The sequence below is a fragment of the Pipra filicauda genome, unplaced genomic scaffold (genome assembly GCF_003945595.2).
Source record: "Pipra filicauda isolate LSUMZ 115617 unplaced genomic scaffold, ASM394559v2 scaffold33_size4404698_pilon, whole genome shotgun sequence".
Classification (NCBI taxonomy): Eukaryota; Metazoa; Chordata; class Aves; order Passeriformes; family Pipridae; genus Pipra; species Pipra filicauda.
Genome location: NW_024104465.1, coordinates 3,660,745 through 3,680,514, shown reverse-complemented (window position 1 = coordinate 3,680,514; position 19,770 = coordinate 3,660,745). Strand labels below are relative to the sequence as shown.

General features: G+C 55.4%; 1 protein-coding gene across 2 annotated transcripts in view; it reads left to right on the top strand.

Annotated features, from left to right (window-relative positions):
• Positions 1-4,757: 4,757 nt before the first annotated feature.
• SEZ6L (seizure related 6 homolog like) overlaps positions 4,758-19,770 on the top strand; it is a 36,719-nt gene continuing 21,706 nt past the window's right edge. For both annotated transcript variants that reach the window (XM_027722310.2, XM_027722309.2), the window contains exon 1: positions 4,758-4,944. In XM_027722310.2, the coding sequence (XP_027578111.1) occupies positions 4,875-4,944 (70 nt within the window). In that variant the 5' untranslated portion in view covers positions 4,758-4,874. The remainder of the gene's footprint in view (positions 4,945-19,770) is intronic.

Here is a 19,770-nt window from a genome sequence, read left to right as displayed (position 1 = left end):
GCAACCAGAGCAGCACTATTACCTTGGGAAAGAGCCCAGTAGCCATGGATCGGAGCAGCTGGAAGAGCTGCAGTGCCTGGAGCTGGTGGGAGACTCTCTGGGCACTGCCACGAGGAGCTTTAGTTAATTAAGCTCTGAATTATGAATTATGCATAGAGGATAAAACAATGTCCTGATTTATGGCTGGGGAATTAAGGTGTCATGGGCGCAGGTAGGTGCTTGCAGGCTTCATCCCTGCTGCGGGGTGAAAGCCTTTGTTCTGTGATGGGATGGCTCCCTGGGATGTGACACAGGGACTCTGCGAAGCTGTACTGTGGCCAATGGCCCACACAGGGACATTGCATCACTGAGGGACACTGATGGAGTGCAGAGGTGATGCTGGGGGTCACAGCCCCCAGCCCTGGTCAGGTGCTTGGTCAAGGGCAGTGCGGGGGCCAGGCCACCCAGCACTCCAGGCGGGCTGCCCACGGGTCCCTTCCCTCCCGCTCCACAGGGACGCCACTGCCTGCCATCCCTTCAGCAGGTTTGTTTCCCTCAGTCCCCTCCAAACCCCAGTGGGCAATAGGGAGCCTATTTCTGAGCCATGCAAAGTCTTCTTCTGTTGACAAGGAACAAGGACTTCCCTCCTGAGCGGGCCCCCAGCTGTGCCTGCCGGCACTTGCTCAAAGGGGCTGGATCCCAGCCTGTCCTCTGGCTCAAACCCCCCATTCAGCACCGTGTTTGGAAGGCAGAGCAGGGAGGCAGCCAGCTCCCAAAGCCAAAGGCTGGAGTGGCTCTGCCATCTCAGAGGAACAAAGGCCTTTTCTGCCCTGGGACAATATTGCCACTCACCAGTGATGCCCTCAGCCAGTGGAGCCTGGGGATGGCTCCTTTCAGCTGCACTATGGGAGACCTCAGCTTCCAAGTCTAAAGCTGAGGTTATTTTTCCGCTTCCTTCTGCCATTGAAGCCCCCCCGGGCACTGTGAAGGAGGGCTGAAAGCTTCCCAAGAAAGCTGCAGGGAGGAGGCTGGTCCCCTATGTGCACAGAGGGCTTTTGGGGTCAGAAGCCTGGCACCCCATATCTGCCCTGTGTGCCCTCACAGGACCCCCACAGAACAGCTGTACCATCCTGTGATCCTCAACAGGATCCCCGGCATGTTTTGGGTCTGGAACCACGAGTCGTGGATGTACCCTGGTGGGGTCTGTCCTTCCAGCACCTCTGTCCCCATCTCCCCCCGGGACTCTCCTGCTCTGCTGTGGGGGGCAGAAGCTGTGAGGATGCAGGGTCAGGATGTGGGATGCAGGATGTGGGATGCTTCCCACAAGTCAGATGTGTCTGAGGGCTCCGGAGGTGATGCCCAGGTTGGACAGAGCCCCTGGCAGTGCTGCTCCTGCCCCACGAGTGCAGGGAACTGAGAGTGGGCGGCGATCAATAGGCACAACTGCAGAGCAAACGCAGCAGCACCGGGCTGCTGCATCACCGTCACGAAAATAAATGAGAGATTGATTTTCCGGGCAGTTTGGATCTCATGGATCTCAGCAGCCATGACAAGTGGAGCACAGACAGGGCCAGCTCAGTGGGGCTGTCACCTCCCTGCACTCCTGAGTGCTGAGGAGCAGCGGTGTGAGGTGGCTGGAGGCTCAGGCACCTGGAACAAAGGCAAAGCAGAAATGAAAGGCTTCAGGGTCACAATGGCAGTGCAGGGGGCAGACCCCAGGCATAGAATGAGGCAAGACTGAGGACACTAAGAGGGATAGGAAAGCAGGTGCTTTGTGCTCCCTGAGGGATCTCCTGGCTCACAGACACCAGCCACAACCCAAACCGTTGTGAGCAGCACTCGCCTGCTCACCAGAAAGGCACCGTCTGCCTTTAATATCTTATCTTCAAGCTGCTCTTGCTAAGTCACATCTGACTTAATTATGGTAATTAAGATTGACATTAATACAAGATTAAAATGTGAAATTAAAATTAGCTGCAAAACTTATCAGAAATTTTAGAGCAGTTATTGATTTTCTTCACTGTTAATCAAAGGTCTGAGGTAACGGCCAATGAACACGGCACTAATTAGAGTAATGCCCATAAAGTGGCCTCAGGAGATGTTTCTCTTATTTCCTTGGAATACCTCAGGTCTCTGACCTTGCAAACATGCCCAGCCCTGAGTGCTGCCGAAGGAGCTTGAGAGGCCATGTCTCACCTGCTCTTGTCAGCACCACTCCCAGTATGGAGCAGGGCTGCGCACTCACCGATGGTCAGTGGTGCTTGGTGCTTCACGGTGCTGCACAGCCAGACACAACGCTGGAAGGGCTGGTCCAGCTGGAGGGGGTTCAGGATGACAGGTCCCACCTGCAGGCAGGAGGGCCCTGGTATTTCCAGGAGCAGCAGGAGCACAGTGACCCCGGGAGCACTGAGGCTGCTGGCTCTCCCGCACACATCACCGCTGTTTCTCAGGTTGGAATTTCACAGGCCATTAGGCCTCAGTGGTGGCTGTGAGAGGGAAATTATTCCAACCACACCAGCTCTGGGGAGTGCATCCCATGGTGTATCCTGCAGTTCATCCCAGCCCGTCTCCCCACACACACTCCTGCCTTCAGCTCACTCAAATCTGCAGCAAAGGGTTGGAGGGACAAGGGGACCTCAGTACTGCTGTGAGACCCCCCTGGGCTCACTAAGCAGCACCACTCCCAGCACAGGGTTCCTTTCCCCAAGTGTGATGCCTTGGAGTCACAAAGTGCTGTGTTGTGGGAGCTGGGCCTCTCTGCACTGCCTAAACCTGGCTGAGGAGCTGAGGCTCAAGCCTCACCATTCCCTCTCCAACACTAACAACTTTTGCCACTTCGTGGGCATTTCTGCATCACAAATACAGCGTTTGGTCTCTTTTCCTGCCTGTTTCCATGGCACTGCTGTTGTTATCTGGCTATCTTAGGAGTTTACTACAATGCAGATGAGCACAATAAAAATCACTCAAGGAGAACTGCTAAATGATAGACAACTTTTATCTTTAATAATGTCAGGTTGGGAGAGAAGCGGGGCTGGAGTAGAGGGGGAGCAGAGCAGGCTGCTCTCGCTCTGCCACAGATAGCTTTGTTCAACCAAATTAAACCTCTGAGCAGGCGAGTCCCACTTGGATATGAAAATGACAGTGTTAAATAACACACTGCACCTCTCAGTGATTTCTCTCTCTTCCTCATTTTGTCCTTCTCGCGCCTGCTGCCCAACTGCTCCCAGCTGGCTCTGGCTCGGAGTGACACGGGGAATGCAAATGACCCTCTGCCTGCTCCCCAGCATCCCCAGGCTGCTGCCTCCACTCCCAGCGGTGTCGGTGGAGGAAGGAGCTCAGCAAAGCCCAGAAGGGAAAACGGCAGCAGGATCAGTCTCCGTGTTTGGACAGTTCCTTGACTTGATGTGTTCTGCGTGGTGGCATTGGTAGTGACACCAGTGTGTGATGGTTGTTGCTGAGGTAACGGGATCAGTGTAATTGCTCTCCCAAAGGTAGCGGGGACTTCTCAGATGGCAGCATCAACAAAGTGGCTGTTTGGGGGAGAGACTGCGCTCTGTCTCGTGCTGTTTGACACTCGTGTCGTGCTTTGTGACATTGTCCTGGCTATCTGACTTGACAGGCGTAGAGGTCGGGAGGACCAGGCAGCTCTCACTGGGAGGTGGTTTACAGTAAACATTTCAGGGCAGGATTTGGGATTTCAAGAGAACGGAGCCTCTGTTCCTGTTCTTATCAAAGTCAGTGTAATTACACCGTGTCCTCTGATGGGCTCAGGAGGGGCCTGCTGGGAGCCCTGGGCTCACAGCAGCTGCTGGTGGCCTGGGTAGGAGGACATGCAGGACCAGACCGGGCAGAGGGCCCCACGGTCAAGCCCACGGTCCCCTCCGTAGGCAGGGAGGTTGTGGAGCTCCAGGGCCAGGTGCTGAGCAGGGACTGTCTGTGTGCTGTTTCTTTTGCCACAGGACTGAGGACATTCCAGTGCTCACCCACAGCCACAGTGCCAGTTCCACATTACAGGGGACCCCGAACAACACCCACAAACTGTGAGCTCTTGTATACCTAGAGCCCCTGCCCCACTGAGGTCAGGCAGGTGCAACTCTCTCCAAGCCAGCCTTGGCTGGCACAGCAGGACCAGACCTCAGTGTGTCCCCCCCAAGGGGGCCATAGGGCCTGTATCAGCCTTCCCATAGCACCACTGCCCTACTCATAGTCTGCTTTTTGGGAGCCAGAGGGCAGGGAATGGGGGTAGGTCTTGCCTTGAGGAGGGAGGTGAGAGGAGCTCTGGGTGCTGAGGGGAGTTTTGGGTGCTGAGCAGAGTTGGGATGCTGAGAGGGGCTTGAGATGCTATGGGGGGCTTGGGGACAAGGGACAGTGAGACCATACGAGAGACTGGGCACAGGCTGAGCGGGGGCCTGCAGTAGGGAGCACTGCCCAGGTTAGGGGGGTACTGGGGCTCTTGGAACCAGGGAGAGCCGGGGGGCACGCAGGAAGCCACGGGGGAACCGTGTGACCGAGGATGCTGTGGGGAACTGTCCCCGGGAAGCACAGCGGGTCGGTGGGGCTGGGGCGAGCGGCGGGGGGGCTGCGGGCGGGGCCGGAGAGCTCGGCACTGCGCGGGGGCCGGGGCGGCCGCCGGCGCCCTCCCCCGCCGCTCGCTCCGCTCCGCTCCTCTCCGCGCCGCTCCGCTCCGGTCCGCCCTCCGCCGCGCCCGCGCCCCCGCGCCGGCTCCGCTTCGGCGGCAGCGCCCGCCCCCGCCCCGGCCCGGCCCCGCTCGGCGCGGCGCGGCTCCGCTCGGCTCTGATCGACGCGGCCCCGCTCCGTTCAGCTCGGCTCGGCTCGGCTCGACTCGGCTCGCCCAGCTCGCCCCGGCGCGGAGGCTCCGCCGCGTCCGCCGCAGGATGCCGGGGCCCCGCGGGCTCTGCCTGCTCGCCCTGCTGCTGCTCGGCACCCCCGCGGCCCCGCGCCCAGGTAAGCGGGGCGGAACGGGGCGGAGCGGGCCGGGGCTGCGGGGCTCCCCGGGGCCCAGAGCCTCCCGGCTCCGGGGAGTGGGCACCGCCCGGGGCGGGGGGTGCAGCCGGGACGGGGAGCGGGGAGTCGGACCGGGAGGGTCTGCTGGAACTGGCCGTGGCATCCTCGACCGGGAACCCCTAGCTTCTGCTGCTCCTGGGGCCGGGGTGAAACTTCTGGCATTGCGGGGGAGCGCAGCGGCAGCGGCAGCGGGGCCCGGCGGGACGCGGAGGCTCAGCACCGCGGGGCGGACAGCTCCCACCGCCCGGGCTGAGCGGGGCCGCTCCGGGAACCGCGTTCTAACGGGGAACCGAGGGCTAAAGGGGCCGCGGCCTCCCGGGAGCCGTGCCGGACCCTCCGCCTACCTCCCACAGGGAGGCAAGCCCGATGTGTCCGCAGTCCTCTGTGTGTCCCCAGCCCCCGGGGTCCCTCCAGCCCTCACTGCCAAGTCCCCACCGGTGTTCCTGTCCCACCGTCTCGGGCTTGCAGGGGGTGGCCGTGAGGGGGTGTGTTTGTCCAGGGGCTGCATGTTCATTCCGCGTGTGTCACGTTTCCACGCAGACCCGCTCCCGCTCCCACTGCCGCGATGACAGACCTAAGAATAGGCTCTGGGACGTGCTCGCGGGTGACTTGGCAAAGTCATCACAAACTCGCGTGGGGCTTAAACATGACAAAAGTGGTGCCTGTATCCGGTCCCTCGGCACTGGTGGGGTGCTGGGATGAGGCAGCTGGGCTTGAGTGTGTGTCCGGATGGGGTTACCGGGGCGGATTGTTCAGTGGGAGAACGGGAGAGGCTGGTGTCTGCCAGTGCTGCAGTGTGTGCGGGGCCCGAGGCTGCCCTCCAGGGCTGATGGGGGGTTTATAGCAAGGACGACCAACTCCAGGAGTCAGGAGTGTTGTGCAATGCTGCCTGCCCTCTTCGGTCCCTGTTCTCATGTTCAGATTGCATTGAATGACTTTGACTTTTTGGCCTTAAACTGAGCTCTCTAGACAGGGATTGTATTACAAAATCCATCCTTTCTGGGCAGCAAGACAGAAATGAGCATAGAGGATGGCATTTCTCTCTCACCTGCATGGATTTGTGTTCTGCATATGGACATGCATGTATGTGTGGAGGAATCAGATTCAAAGTCCCTGCCAGTCCTGGCATCCTGTTCCAGCATGGGGGCACAGAGAGGCATGCTCCTCTGGTTACACAGACACTCTGGTCCAAGCTGCTGGTGGGTTATGAGTGCGGTGATGGTCCCTGAGCCCCCTGGGGGGGTCTGGAGGAGCTGGGAAGCAAATCCATCAAGCACAGGCCCAGTATGGGGCTCACAGCTCCCACACTGCCTCGTGTGCTGGAGGCAGGAGGGTTGCCCCAGTCCCATTGGGAGCATCAGCAGGCAGCCCAGCTCCCTGGGAACAGGATTTGGCATGATCTGCCATAAATCTAAGGATAGGAGAACACAGCGTGCCGAACTCCTCTTTCCTTGGCAGAGAGTGAGCTGATAAATTGTTGACCCTTTACAAGGTTTGGTGAATTATTGCTGTAAAAGCTCAACTCCTGCCTACACAGCCTGGAGCCAGCGGTGATGTGGCAGCTCTGCCCATGCCTGGGAGGGTTGTTGATCTGTGTGGAGAGGGACACAGTTAGGGCCCAGACCAGCAAACCATGCTGTTCTCCAGCTTGGGGGGGGGAGCAGGATCAGACCCTGCAGAGTCAGATTGCTGTGCTCCATCTGCTGCTCTTTCAGTTCACGCTTTCAAGAAACAACCAATTTCACATGACTTGCACCCATCGGGTGCTCGGCTGGTGGCTTTTGGTACTCTGCACTGGTGAAGCCATTTAGATCACCAGAGAGGAGGTGTGAAAGCCTCTCCTCTCCTCTCGGCATCCGCTCGCACCCACCCACCGGCACAGAGCGGAACAGGCAACACAGGCACGTCTCTCCGCAGGGACTTGTGCCAGGAGGCTCCGGGCAGCGGCGTGCAGGGAGCAGTGGCGTGCAGGGAGCACGGTCACCAGCGGGGATATTTGTTTAGCACCGTGAAATGATGCAGAGGGCAACATTGGGGCGTGTGGGCAGCTGTGGGCAGAGAGGGCAATGCTTGCCTGTGCTGCCCATGCAGTCTCGGGCTGGGACCGACCCCTGGCAAAGTCTGGTCACTGGGCATGGCAGGGGCACAGTCAGACCCCTGGGAGATCTAGGATTTCTAAATATACCCCTTTTAGGGTGTCCACTAGAGGCTGTGACGAGACAGCAAACCCTTCCCGAGGCTGCGGTGCCGGGAGCAGAAACGCAGCCAGGGGTGCTGAGCTTTGGGCTCCTCTGTAGCCTCGTGATCTGTGCCCTCCCTTCTCCGAGGGGTTTGGGCACCCCCAGGCTGGCTGTCACAGTGCAGTAGCAAGGCACAGAGATTCCTTTGGCCGTGTGGTGAGCGCAGCACCGCGAGAGGCTGTTTCCAGAGAATCAGGTGTGTCCAGCAGGAAGAAAAACTGAGCGTGAACTCGGCAAGGGCTGCAACAAGTGCACGGTGAGCTCTCGCGGCAGCACCCCGAGCAACGAGATAACGGCACAGGGCCAGGCTGCCCGCGGGCTCTGCGGCCGGAGATATCGGGAATGGGGATTGTCTGATGGAGAGCTATCAGAGGCCATGGCAAATGGCTCCTCTTCCTTCTCTCCTCCTTGGCAGAAAGGACAGGGAGAGCCTGGACTAGGAGCAAATGAAATTAGTCTCTCTTAGCCGTCTGCTTCTCCCGTATTTCTTGCCATTATGAATATACAAAGATGCCATTTTAAGTATAGTTTTCTAGATGTCACAGTGTCACAGACATTTCCTTCTGTACATTTTAAACTTTGTCCTTGAGGGATCTGTACCAGGATTTGGGGCTGAGGAGGCAGGCTGCACACAGCTGAGTGTGCTCCCTTGGCATCCAGAATGCCAGGCAGAGGTCTTGGAAACGCAAACCATGTGAAAAGGGAAGTGCCGAACAAATTAGTGTGTGATCCAGCCCTCAGAAGTCAGATTGTGCTGGGTTTGGAAGCTAATGGATAGTACGTCACAGATGAGGCAGAGGGGTGTCAGGGCATTGCTGGGCAGGTAACGTGGGCATCAAAGTCAGCAGGTGTGAGTATGGCCCATCCTGCCAGCAGGCAGGGATGTTCCATGCTCAGTGCTAAGCACTGGGGTGCTTTGTTATCCCATTCTGTGCAAACAGTTGTTTTTTTAATGAAATGAGCTTTGTATGATTAAATAAGATGCAGCTTTTGATTTGGACTACAAGCAGCCTCAGAAATCCGTGTATTTTCCATCCTCTGTCACTGCGATGAGTGCAGCTGCTTCCAGCGGGCTTTGGGCACAAAAAAACTCAAAACAGACTAACCTTCTGTGACAATCCAAAAGTTATTTACTTGATGCGATTTTATTTTTCAAATATTTGAAAGCGGTTACTGATCAGTAAAATACACTCCAAGGAAATCCTGTTACAAAACACAGGCTCTATTTTAATTAGCATGACGAGGGCGACACGGCTGGAACTGGGGCCTGCCACCGAGTGCATCTCTCAGGAGCTCAGAGATGTCTATAGGAAACACTGCGTGAGCACTGGCTTTCCAATTTTCCAGTCCATCAGGATGGATTTACACTCTTGTCAGGGGTATGAAATTGCTGAATTCAATGCTGAGAGTTTTGTAGCTTTAACCACTTGGTTTGCCAGGCACAGGGTGCTCTGTAAGATGGGGATGTGTCCGTCCCTGCTCTGGCCCCAGGGACCCACAGCTCTGTGGGGGGTCACCCACTGGATGTGTAGGGGGACACTGGCACCTCAACAGCACCCAGCCTCCTGACCCCATCAGGGCTTGAGTGGGGTGAGCACCAGGATGAACCACATCAATGTGGAGTGTCGGGGCCATGGGCAGTACCCGGCCATGCCCCTTCGTGAGGCAGCACAGGGGCTCAAAGTCAGGAGAAACCTTGGGGTGCAGCTGGTGCCAGCCCTGGCAGAGGGGATGGGGACACCCCACCCCCCCCAGCTGGTGCCCCCCAAAACAGGGGGCAAAGAACAGAGTGAGGGAAGGCTCGGGGGGGGCTGTCCAAGGGAAGGGAGGATTTGGCATCTCTGACTCGGGTTGCTGCCCTTCAGCTGCTGCTCATAGCTCTATTCTGCACTTTCCAGAGCCCTTCCCAAAAGGACCTGCTTCACAGGATCACTTTTTCTGCTGATGCACACATGAGCAATGCTGGATTGATGGGATGCAGGGAGCAGGTCCACATGGTGCAGGTGCCTCAGCAGCTCTCGCTGCAGCCCCAGGTCCAATGCAGTGTCAGGTAACTCAGCCTGCACAAGCCGGGAGAAGGGAGAGAGAAAGACTTTGCAACTGGAGTCATTCCCGCTGAGGTGCTCAGGGAAGGAAGGTGTCCTTCATTCCAGGGACAGGCCGCCAGCTCCTGGCTGTCTGTCTCCTTTCACAGCTTGTTAACAGACAAGTTGTTAAGGATGTTCTCGCTCTGTCCCATGGGGCTGGTCCCGTTCTATCCGCATCCTGCTCTATCCACATCCTGCTCTATCCATGGATAAAAATACCTGCAAAACGGAAACGGCAGCCACAGAGAGGAGTGAGAATATGTGAGAGAAAGAGCCCTGCGGATACCAAGGTCAGCGAAGGAGGAGGACGAGGAGGTGCTGCAGGTGCCCGTGGTGCAGCCCATGGTGAGGCAGCTCTGCCCCTGCAGCCAGTGGGGGTCCACAGGGCAGGAGAGAGCCACCTGCAGCCCACGGAGAACCCTATACCGGAGCAGGGACCCCGTGGGAAGCCCATGCTGGAGCAGGTTTGCTGTTAGGACTTGTGACACCCTGGGAGACCCACGCTGGAGCAGCCTATTCCTGAAGGAGTGACCCTGTGGCAGGGATGCATAGTGGAGCAGTTCCTGGAGGACTGCAGCCTGTGGGAAGGACCCACACTGGGAAATTCATGAAGAACTGTCTCCCATGGAAGGAACCCCAGGACTGTCTCCTGTGTGAGGGTGGAGCAGCTTTGGTGGGCACCCAGCATCCCTCCAGTGCCAATCCAGAACATCTGCAGGGTCACCTGCACCACTGGGAAGGTGAAGAAGGGAAATAAATGAACTTCCAATGCTTGCAGCGACCCCCTTTTCACTCAGCTCTGTTGTGTTTCAGACTTCATCCGTAAGGATTTCCAAAATCAGAGGTGATCCATGGAGCTGGGCAGCTGGAGGAGCTAACTGGAGCCTGGGACTGAAGGGGCAAAGCTGGGAGCAAGGGAGACTCATTTTCCATACTGGAGAGTTACATGTTGTGGATTTCCATTAGAGCCCATGGCATTGGCTCATACCCAAATGCAAGCCTTGGTTATCTCTGGCTTGGATCCCTATGCCCGGGGGATGCTTGAGCAGCCATGGCCAGTGCCTGGGTCCTGGCACAGTTCTGGGCCCCCTGGCAGCCCCTGGACCCCCAAAAACCAGGTTATGTCAGGAAGGAACTTCCAGGAGCTGTAAAAGTGGGGCTCAGCTCGCAGGGAGCTCCACCAGTGCTTTTGAGAAGATATTATTCCTGGCCCCGTGTCCTCCTTAGATGACATGGATGTAGGATAACAAGCCCTTTGAAGCGTGCTGCTGGGATTTAGTGTCACACTGTCACAGCTGTGGGAGCTGCACTGAGCTGTAACTCAGGGATCCAGATGAGTGTCCTCGTCCTGGCTGCAGCCAGAACCCATGGGGAGTGAACAGGGGCACACAAATCCAGCCACAGGGGTGCAGAGGGGAGTGACAGGCCCCTGGAATGGGCATCCTCTGCTGCATTGCTCTGTCCCATGGTGCCAGGGGGCTCAAGGCTGTGGGTACATGGACATAGTGCTGTTCCCAACCTTTGCTCGGGAGGGACGGTGTTTCTGAGGTGCTGAGGACCTGCTTTCCCTTCTGTTCCCTCTTTTTGCTTGCTGGAGCTCCTGCTGGTGGTGCAGCTGCGGCTGGCATGCTCCCAGAGCACAGCCCCGACTCAGCCATCTCTTTTTTTATTCCTTTTCCTCCTTTTCCTTTCCCTGGGAAGAGGCCAGGAGAGCAGCTGACCAACCCTGAGTGCTGGCTGAGCCTGGCACTTTCCTGACACAAAGTGAGGAGGCTCTGTCTGGATTCCCAGATCTGCAAGGTTAAGCGCAGAGTTATCCAGACCAATCTCCCTTTTTCCAACCCCAGGATCCCATTCCTGCAATAGGTGTTTAACCCCCAGAAAGCCTGGCAGACTGCCCGCAGGGGTTTGGCTCTTTGTTCCTTCCTAGGGGTGAGGGCAAAGCACCCCAGGACAGATGGCTGTGGCAGGAAGGTGTGAGGAGACTTCATGGAAGCGAAATCCAAGTTTCTGGCAGAGAGGAGGGATCGTATGAGCAGCCTGGCCACTCAGCCCGGCTCCGAAGGCACGATTCCAAGTGCAAAGCTTTAGTCTGGGAAGGAAATTTGGTGCCAAATGCAAAGGCATCCAAAACCTGAAGCACGACAGAAGGGATAACTGTGGGGTGGATCCTGGAGCAGCGTCATCTGCTCGGCAAGAAGGATTCTCATGTCTCGCTGTCTTGCACAGTGGTGTGTGATGTGCCAAAACCAGGAGCTGAGGGGCCAGGAGTGTCCTTGGGAGGGCAGCTCTGCAGGGTGACCCCAGGGAAGGGACAGCAAACCTGGTCCCTGGGGCTGCCAAGGGACATTTGGTGACGTGCTCCAGCCCGTGGTCAAGGGCACCACTGCGGGGACCTGGCACAGAGGGCAGGAGTGGGCAGGCAGGCACAGGAATAACAGGGGGAGTGAGGGAATGTTCTGGAAACCGGTCAATTCAGGGCAATTTCAGAGCTAGTCAGAATGGCTGAAAATATTTAAAATTCAAGAGAGAATCTCCATCTGACTTTTTAGGGTGGATTAATGGAGCATGGCAACATTTTGTGGATGAGATGCTTCATCTCGGGTAGAGTGGTGGCTGGGGGACAATACTGAGGACATCACTTCTGATGTCCCCTCTGCCACCCTGCATCTCTTCCATGATGATGGGGCTGCACAGTGATCTGCAGAAACAGGCACTGCATCTCCTGATGCTGATTTGAGTGCAATTTCAGTAAAAAAACAGGCTACTCCTGACAGTCCTGAACTTCCATTTGCAAAGATACAAAGTCCCTAAATTGACAGACCACTCTGGCATGAGCCCTAAGAGCTCCCAGTGCACCCAGTACACCAGCACATCCCCTCCCACCGCAGGAGCTCTGCAGACACAGCTTAGCAATGTCCTCGTGGACATGTCCAATGTCCTGAGAACATCCTTAGAGACTTCAGACCATTCCCAACACTGTTGGGGTTAATCTGCTCTGGGGCAAAGGGGAAAGATCCTGGGGTAACACTTTCCAAAGCAGCCACCCACTGCAAAGCCACCCCAAAATTTGGGGCCCCAAGACAAGGAAAAACTCCTTTCCAGGGTACACAGCCCCCACCAGACAACATGTTTCCCTCCACTCCTTATCATGCATCCATATTATCCACGAAGCAGTTTTTAAACTGCTGCTGGACACTATATTTACATAAATATGTGAGCCAATGAGGTCTAAAACCCTGTTGAGCTCTAAATAGTGAATTAGGTTTTTGGAAAGAGGATTTTATCAATTTACTGCGAGTGCAAATCAACAGCAGAATTTACAAACCCATCAAAAAGCGAGGTGACAGTTTGGAATTAATCCTCTGCCCCAGGCACACGATGTACCTCCACAAACATCTCCCAGCATAAATATATTTGAGAAATAGTGAAGGAAAACGTAACTCCTAATGCCTGTGCACGCTGGCGGCAGCGGGAGATGAATGGAAGCGAATGTCATCGGGAAGGTGCTGCCGCCTCCTGCTTTATTTTTATCCAAGACTCAGTCCCCAGCCTCCGCTGAGGTATTGCAGTTTGTGCCAGAATTTTCCCCCAAGAAAATTTCCCCAATAATCTCTCTTCCTCATGCATTCTTTACCAAAAAAAATAATTAAATTTAGTTCCTCCACACACCCACCCCCCAAAACAGCCCCCCCCTCCACCTCCATCCCACCCCCTCACCCCATCCACCCGCTTGGAGCAGCCCTGGGGGGACGAGTTTCTGCTTCCCCCCCAGATCGGAGGGAGTGGGGCGTGGCTGTGGCTTTGGGACAATAACTGGCACCGTTGGGGTCACTTGCGTGCTGATGGTTTCAGCGGTCAGGGATTTCCTTGGATCGTGGGGATGCTCCGGGTGCCCGTGGTCCTCTCCTGGGGGGAGCCGAACTCTCTGGCATCTGCTGGGCAATGGTGCTGCTCCTTCTATAAGGATGGAAACCAGCTTTCAGCGTTCAAACCCAGTGCAGCATCCTAACAGGCACAGACATTCCCATTCATGTTCCTTCTGGGCCCTTGGAGCTGCATCTCACACAGCAGAATCCGTGCTCGTCGTCTGGAGAGGGGCTTGGGCTGCTCTCCTCTCCCCCAGAGGTTCGGAGCTGCCACGGAGATGAAATCAGTGAGGCAATATCAAGTAAAAGCCAAACTTTTCAAGCTTTCTAATCACAACTAGAAAGGCTCCTTTTCAGCTTTTGTTTCCAGCTCACAGAGGAGCCCGTGGCTGCCAGCGGCGAGATCGCTGGCTTTGTTGTGGAGATGACTGTGAAGGACACAGGCTGTGTTCCCATTTAGGAATGCATTGAGGCTTTCTTGGAATTCATTAGGAAAGGTAGGAAGGGAAGGGTGCAGCAAAACCAGAGTCCTTGCAGCTGCAGCCCGCTCCCCAGGGGCAGGGTTTTTCAGTTTTTCTGCTGCAAAATGTCTTTTACAACATCTAAATTCAAAAAGGGTTCCCTTCCTCTGGTTGGGGTTTATCTGTAGCCTTCAAGGAAAGGGAAGCTGCACCTCCAGCAGCCCAGCTGGTTCCCCAGCACCGCTGAGCTGTGGTTCCAGGCAGGACCCCCAAGTCTCCTTCCTTGGATCCATCTGATACGGCTGAATGGCTCTGCTAGAGCTAAGCATGGAATCCTGAAATGGTTTGAGTTGGAAGAGACCTTAAAGATCATCCCATTCCACCCCCTGCCATGGGCAGGGACACCCTCTGCTAGACCAGGTTGCTCCAAGCCCTGTCCAGCCTGGCCTGGGACACTGGGGCAGCCACAGCTTCTCTGGGTAACCTGTGCCAGGGCCTCACCACCCTCACTACCAGGAATTTCTCAATATCCCATCTAACCCTGTCCTCTGGCGATGGGAAGCCATTCCCTCTTCTCCTGTCACTCCAGGCTCTTGTCCAAAGTCCCTCTCCAGCTATCTTGGAGCCCCTTTAAGCACTGGAAGAGGCTCTAAGGTCTCCCTGGAGCATTCTCTTCTCCAGGCTGACCACCTCCAGCTCTCCCAGCCTGGCTCAGTAGCAGAGGGGCTCCAGCCCATCCACTGACAGGATGAGGCACAGGGTGACTGTGACTTGTTGTCCTGGTGGGCACATTGTCACCCAAAGGCACAAACTGAATTGAGTCATAGCAAACAACATCTCTTGGAGTGGCTCAGGTATCTGATCAAACTTCCATGGGGGAGGGCTGTATTTCTCCACATTTCCACTCCGCATGCATCAAACTGGCCTCAGGAGCAAAGCCTTTCTTAAATTATACAGCATTGCATCCTTGATCAAAACAAGAAGCCTGAGCAAATGGCAGAGGCAGGAACCTGCCTAAAGTCAGGGCTACGATCCTGGAGTCAGAGTCACCTCTGAAACAGGGGTTTAGCTCTGAAAGTTCCTTCCTCAGCCCCCCAGCACCATCCCCAGCTACAGGTCAGAGCCTTCTCTCATGGAAAATACTTTATGCATGCCCAGGACCCTTCAGCCTGATCCCTGAGTGCTCAATATTGCATGTCAAAATGGCGATGCTTAAAACCAGATTTATGTCTCAGATGTGCCTCTTTTAATCATACTACACTGCTATCAAAAGGACATTAAAAATTACCGTTACCCTGTAGGAACATAAACAATAGCAGCAGTGAAAAAACCCTTATCCAAGGCGAGTGACAAGCAGGGTTTTATAATTAGCTGATTCTTTACCTGCTGGGAAGAAGAGTTGGGTGTTTTCTCACCACCTTTCCCCTTCATCAGGGTGTGCCAAAGATAATATGAGCAGAAAATGTGCCCAGACACCAATGATACCACACGTGTTTTACAGGAATACAAAAGGAACATCTGACACAGCCCCTCTCCACATGCTGATTTCAACATCAAAGCTCTCTGGAGAGGCTTGTGTAGCGATGCAGCTCCCTGAGCCAGAGTGGCACTTCCCAGCATGGTACTGCTGGTGTCACATGGTGCCAAAGCTGCTTTGATGGGAGTAGAAAAGCTGGAAAACCAAAGAACTGCCCACTAGGAAGTGCGATGGTCTCCAGCAGGTCCAGGTCCTCCCCAGCACACCCATTCTGAGGCAGAGTTGGGGGTAGAAATGAGCCTCCAGAGCTGGCATTTTAGGGCTTTCTTGGTTAACTCAATCCATCTGTGATTAATGAACAACGAGGATGTAACTTGAGTGCGTGGGGTTTCTGATTTTTCTATTTGAGGATTTTTTTGGGGCAGAGTAGAGGAAAGTAACATTGCCCAGTCCCTTACAAGGGAGATCTGCTTCCATGCCCCTTGTCAGCATCCCTGTGCTTGTTCCCAAGGTGGAACACAGTGGAGGGGCAACAAATCCCCGTGGGCACAGGAGAAGGTGACACATCCCCAGGCTGGGCAGGTGCCCTGATGCAGATGGGAGTTTCCTACAGGAAGTGGGAGAGGCAGAGACACAGTTTCTGCTGCTGGCCACAGTCCAGCTGGAGGACCAAATCCTCTTTGCTTGTTTACAACACACTTTTAGCCTTCCCTTTCTCCATTTTGGGGAGTCCAGGGATGTCCTGGGTGTTGGTGCTGCCCTGGCAGCCACACTGGGTGCAGAGGATGGGGTGTCCCACACCTCATTAGCTGGGCACAGCTGTCACCACCCCAGCAGCCCTGGGCAAAGCGCCCAACCTCTTTGTTCCCAATGTACTTGCACCTCCCAAAAGCTTATCATTATCCTTTCTGATATAATCAAGATCAATCAAACAGAATAATAGAGCAGAGGTCAAGGAAGGCTGTTACTTCCTCAGGGAACAAGGGGCTGCTTTCGTCAGAAATACCGGGGAGCCAGCCTAATTGTTCTAAATTTGAGAAATTATGAATGTGCTCTGTAATTGCATGTTCTCCTGCACTAGAGAGGGAGGAGAGACCTGGGAGAGGTTTTGGATGGGAGCTCCCACTGTAGACACTGCACCTCCAGCCTTGGGGGCTGCTGCCACAGAGTAGGGTTTTAGGATTTAATGCGTCATGCCACCAATACTGTGCTGAAAGGAAACTCTCTGCCCTGTGCCTGCCCAGCTACTGCTGTGTGGGTGCACATCAATGAGGAGGAATGCAGAGGGATGCAGAGGTTGCTGGAGCCAGGCAGGGGACTCAGCAGGGCTGCACCCAACCCCAAGAGTGAAGCTGCTGCTTGCCATGCAGGAGGACTGTGCTCCTTTCCTGACATCCTGATGGCTAATGAAAATATATTTGCTATCTGTATTAATTAAAATAAAGTGCAGCAGTTCGTCATGAGGCTCCGTGGGAGAAGCTGTACATGGGTTATCATCATCCAGCACAGCATCGTGCAGCAGTGGAATTAGTTCTGCCAGGCCATCTTTAAAACACAAATCACTGATGGTTGATACAGCTGACAATTAATTATATAGAAACCTGTGTCACTGGAAATGAGGTGAGGGCTGAGGAGCAGCAGCAGCAGCCCAGGACCCTGCAGGGATGGACCTGGGGTGGGCTGTATGGTCCCAGGGTCTGGGGCAGGGCAAGGGGGTAAAGCTTGTGCCAACCCCAAACTGCTGCTCTGCACCCCCAGAAAAACTCCATTTTTAGTGAGAAAATTTTTTTTAGAAGTTAAAAACTGAATTTCAGGCAAATCTTGTCTGCAAAGGGGTTAGTTTCTGAAGGAATGAGCCAGTGCAGAAGCACATCCCTGGCAAGGAGACTCTGGACACTAGGGGCATGGTGGAAGCTGTGGTTCCCATACAGATCTGTGCAGCAGGATGTGCCCATGGGCACAGGGAGCTGCTCTGCTGCCAAACTCCAAATTGTCCTGACACAATGAGGATCTGGCAACGAAGTGCAGGTTATTGCTTTTTTAGGAGGAAAACACTAAGTAATGGAGGGGGTGACTGGCTGACAACCTGCATCAAGGCCAGGCTGGACGAGGCTTGGGGCAACTTGATCTAGTGAAAAGTGTCCCTGCTCACAGCAGGGGGTGGAACTGGATGAGCTTTAAGGTCCCTCCCAACCCAAACCATTCTGTGGTTCTGTGGTTCTGGGATCACATCTGCTGGCACTGCTCCAAGCTGTGAAACATCGTCTGGGAGCCCAGCACATCCCATCCCTCGGCCATCCCGTGCAGTTCCAAGCTCTGCCCTCTCTGCTGGGGCACACGAGGCTGGCAGTGGTGCAGGAATGGGAACAGAGAGCGCCGGCTGTGCCCTAGCTCCTGCCAGCCTCGGCAGCACAGACCGTCCCCATAATCGATGGAGCCCAATAACTGTAATAACCACAACCATCAGTAACCCTCCGCTTTCCCTGCCTTCCTGATTGCCGGCAGCGGGGCCGTTCACAAGCTGTCAGGAGTCATTAGGCACTAGAGCTGCATCATTTCAGAGCAGTGCAACAGGGTCTTTTCAAGGGCACCAGCATGCACCGGGCAGCACCAGGCAGCACTGGTTCTTATATGGTTCCTGCACGGTTCCTGCATGGCCTCAAAGAGGAGACAATGCAAAGAAAAGCATTGCCTGGAAAAATTTCCCCTCCAGAGCAGATCTTTGGGATGATGCAAACTGTGACCATCATCAGGACACACTGACCCCGATGCCTGGCCCAACACAGTGTCCCAGCAGGCAGAGCTGAGACCCCAGGGGACTGTTGCAGGTGTTGCAGGGGACTGAGGCACAGCCTGGGGTACCGAGAACCCCCAACCCTGTCCCCAGTCCCTCACCCTGAGCAGCTCCAGCTCAGCCCATGCATGGTGTGATCCCGGGTTCTGCATCCCTGTGTTGGGAACAGCCTGTCTGGGTCCATGGGGAGAGCAGAAAACACCTGTGTGCCCTGTGCCAGATGTCACCCATGCCATCCTCATTGCTCTGAGACACCTCTGCAACCCAGGAAGAAGGGCAGGACCCGGTGGCTTCAAATCCTGCCCTGGGATGCCCCAGGGCAACTTTTGGGGTGCTACAAAAACAATCTTTTGGAGTACCCCTGGAAAAACCCACGGAGGAGAGCAGGCAAGGGCAGCAGCGGTGCCAGCCGTGTCCTGCCCTGCTGCTACAGGAGAGGCAGTGATGCACCTTGAGGTGCTGCCAGTGTCTGCTGCTCTCTCGGGAGCCTGGACTGGAGCCACACTGTGATTCCTGTTACATCCTGTGAAAGAAATATAAAGAGCTGCCAAACAGATTGAGCAGAGGCAGCTCAGCTCTCCCCCGTCACTGCAGTCGCTCAGGAGCTGTGCTGTGAGCTCTGACAGGAGCCAAACTCTCCAGCTGCCCCAGCCCAGGGAGCACCGGTGCTCTGGTCACCTGCATCTCTAACATCACGTTGTCACCTCATATCTCCACTTCTGGAGTGGAAATCAAAACTAACCAAACTGTGAACACACCACAGACAGGTAGAACAACAGGGGAGGTTCTGAATAGTCAGACATTGCATGGATGTGACTGCCTGGAAGTGAGTCCATGAATGATTTATAGCCAGGCAGAGAAACAATCAGCAATTATAATCAGACTAAACTTTTTCTCTCCAGATGTTTTAGGGCTGTGTATCCAGTAATTGCTTTCCAGTGTCCCCAGGGGCAGGGAGTTTGACTGAACCCACTGGATGAGAGCTTATGCAATTCTGGGGTGTCCAGTGGGTTGCCCGGGCTGTTCACCCTCACCTGGCATGTGCTTGGCCAAGGCAGGGTAGGAAGGGACACGAATGTGGTGCCCACACTCCCACAGAACCCCTGGCTGGCACAGCAAGGGATGCTCCTTGGAGCTTGAGGACATCAGTGTGTCAGGGAGAGGAGCCCTCAGAGGTAAAGCCCTTCTGGCCATGGCATTCCAACCTCCTCAGCCTACCCAGGTGGGTCCCAGGTGGCAGGAACTGCCAGGGCTCTGTGGTTGGGTCTGAAAGCACAGAGGGTCCTGGCTCACTCCCTGTGAGCAATGTCCTGCCCACAGCAGAGCTGCTGAAACCTGGGCTGCAACTCTGCCAGGGTTCCTGCATCCCTGCCAGTGCTCTTGTGTCCCTGCTGGGGCTCCTGTATTGCTTCTGGGTCCCCTCCACCACCCCAGAGGCAGTGCCAGGGGAGAGCACCCCTGCCAACACCTTGGCTTGTGCAGCACTGGCACCGAGAGGCACTGGCATGGCAGGGACACAGCTGAGCAGAGCCCAGCCAGGCAGGAGCCCCCAGGAACCCCTGTGGTGTCACAGAACGAGCAGAGCATGAGCTGCTCCCAAAGAGTTAATCCCGTCACTCGCTTCTTCAGATCTGCTCCACTACGTCTTAACAGTGATGGGAGATTAATTATTTTAGCTGCAGAGAGCTGACTAGAACGGGGTTTTGTAGCTAAATATACTCTCTCTTTAGGAACCCATTTAATTTTATGCCCTGATGTAGACGGTTAGGCTGGATGATTGGTGCAGAAAGAAGGAGCTTCTTTTCCCCCACTTCAATTTGTACTCTGAAAAATTGCCA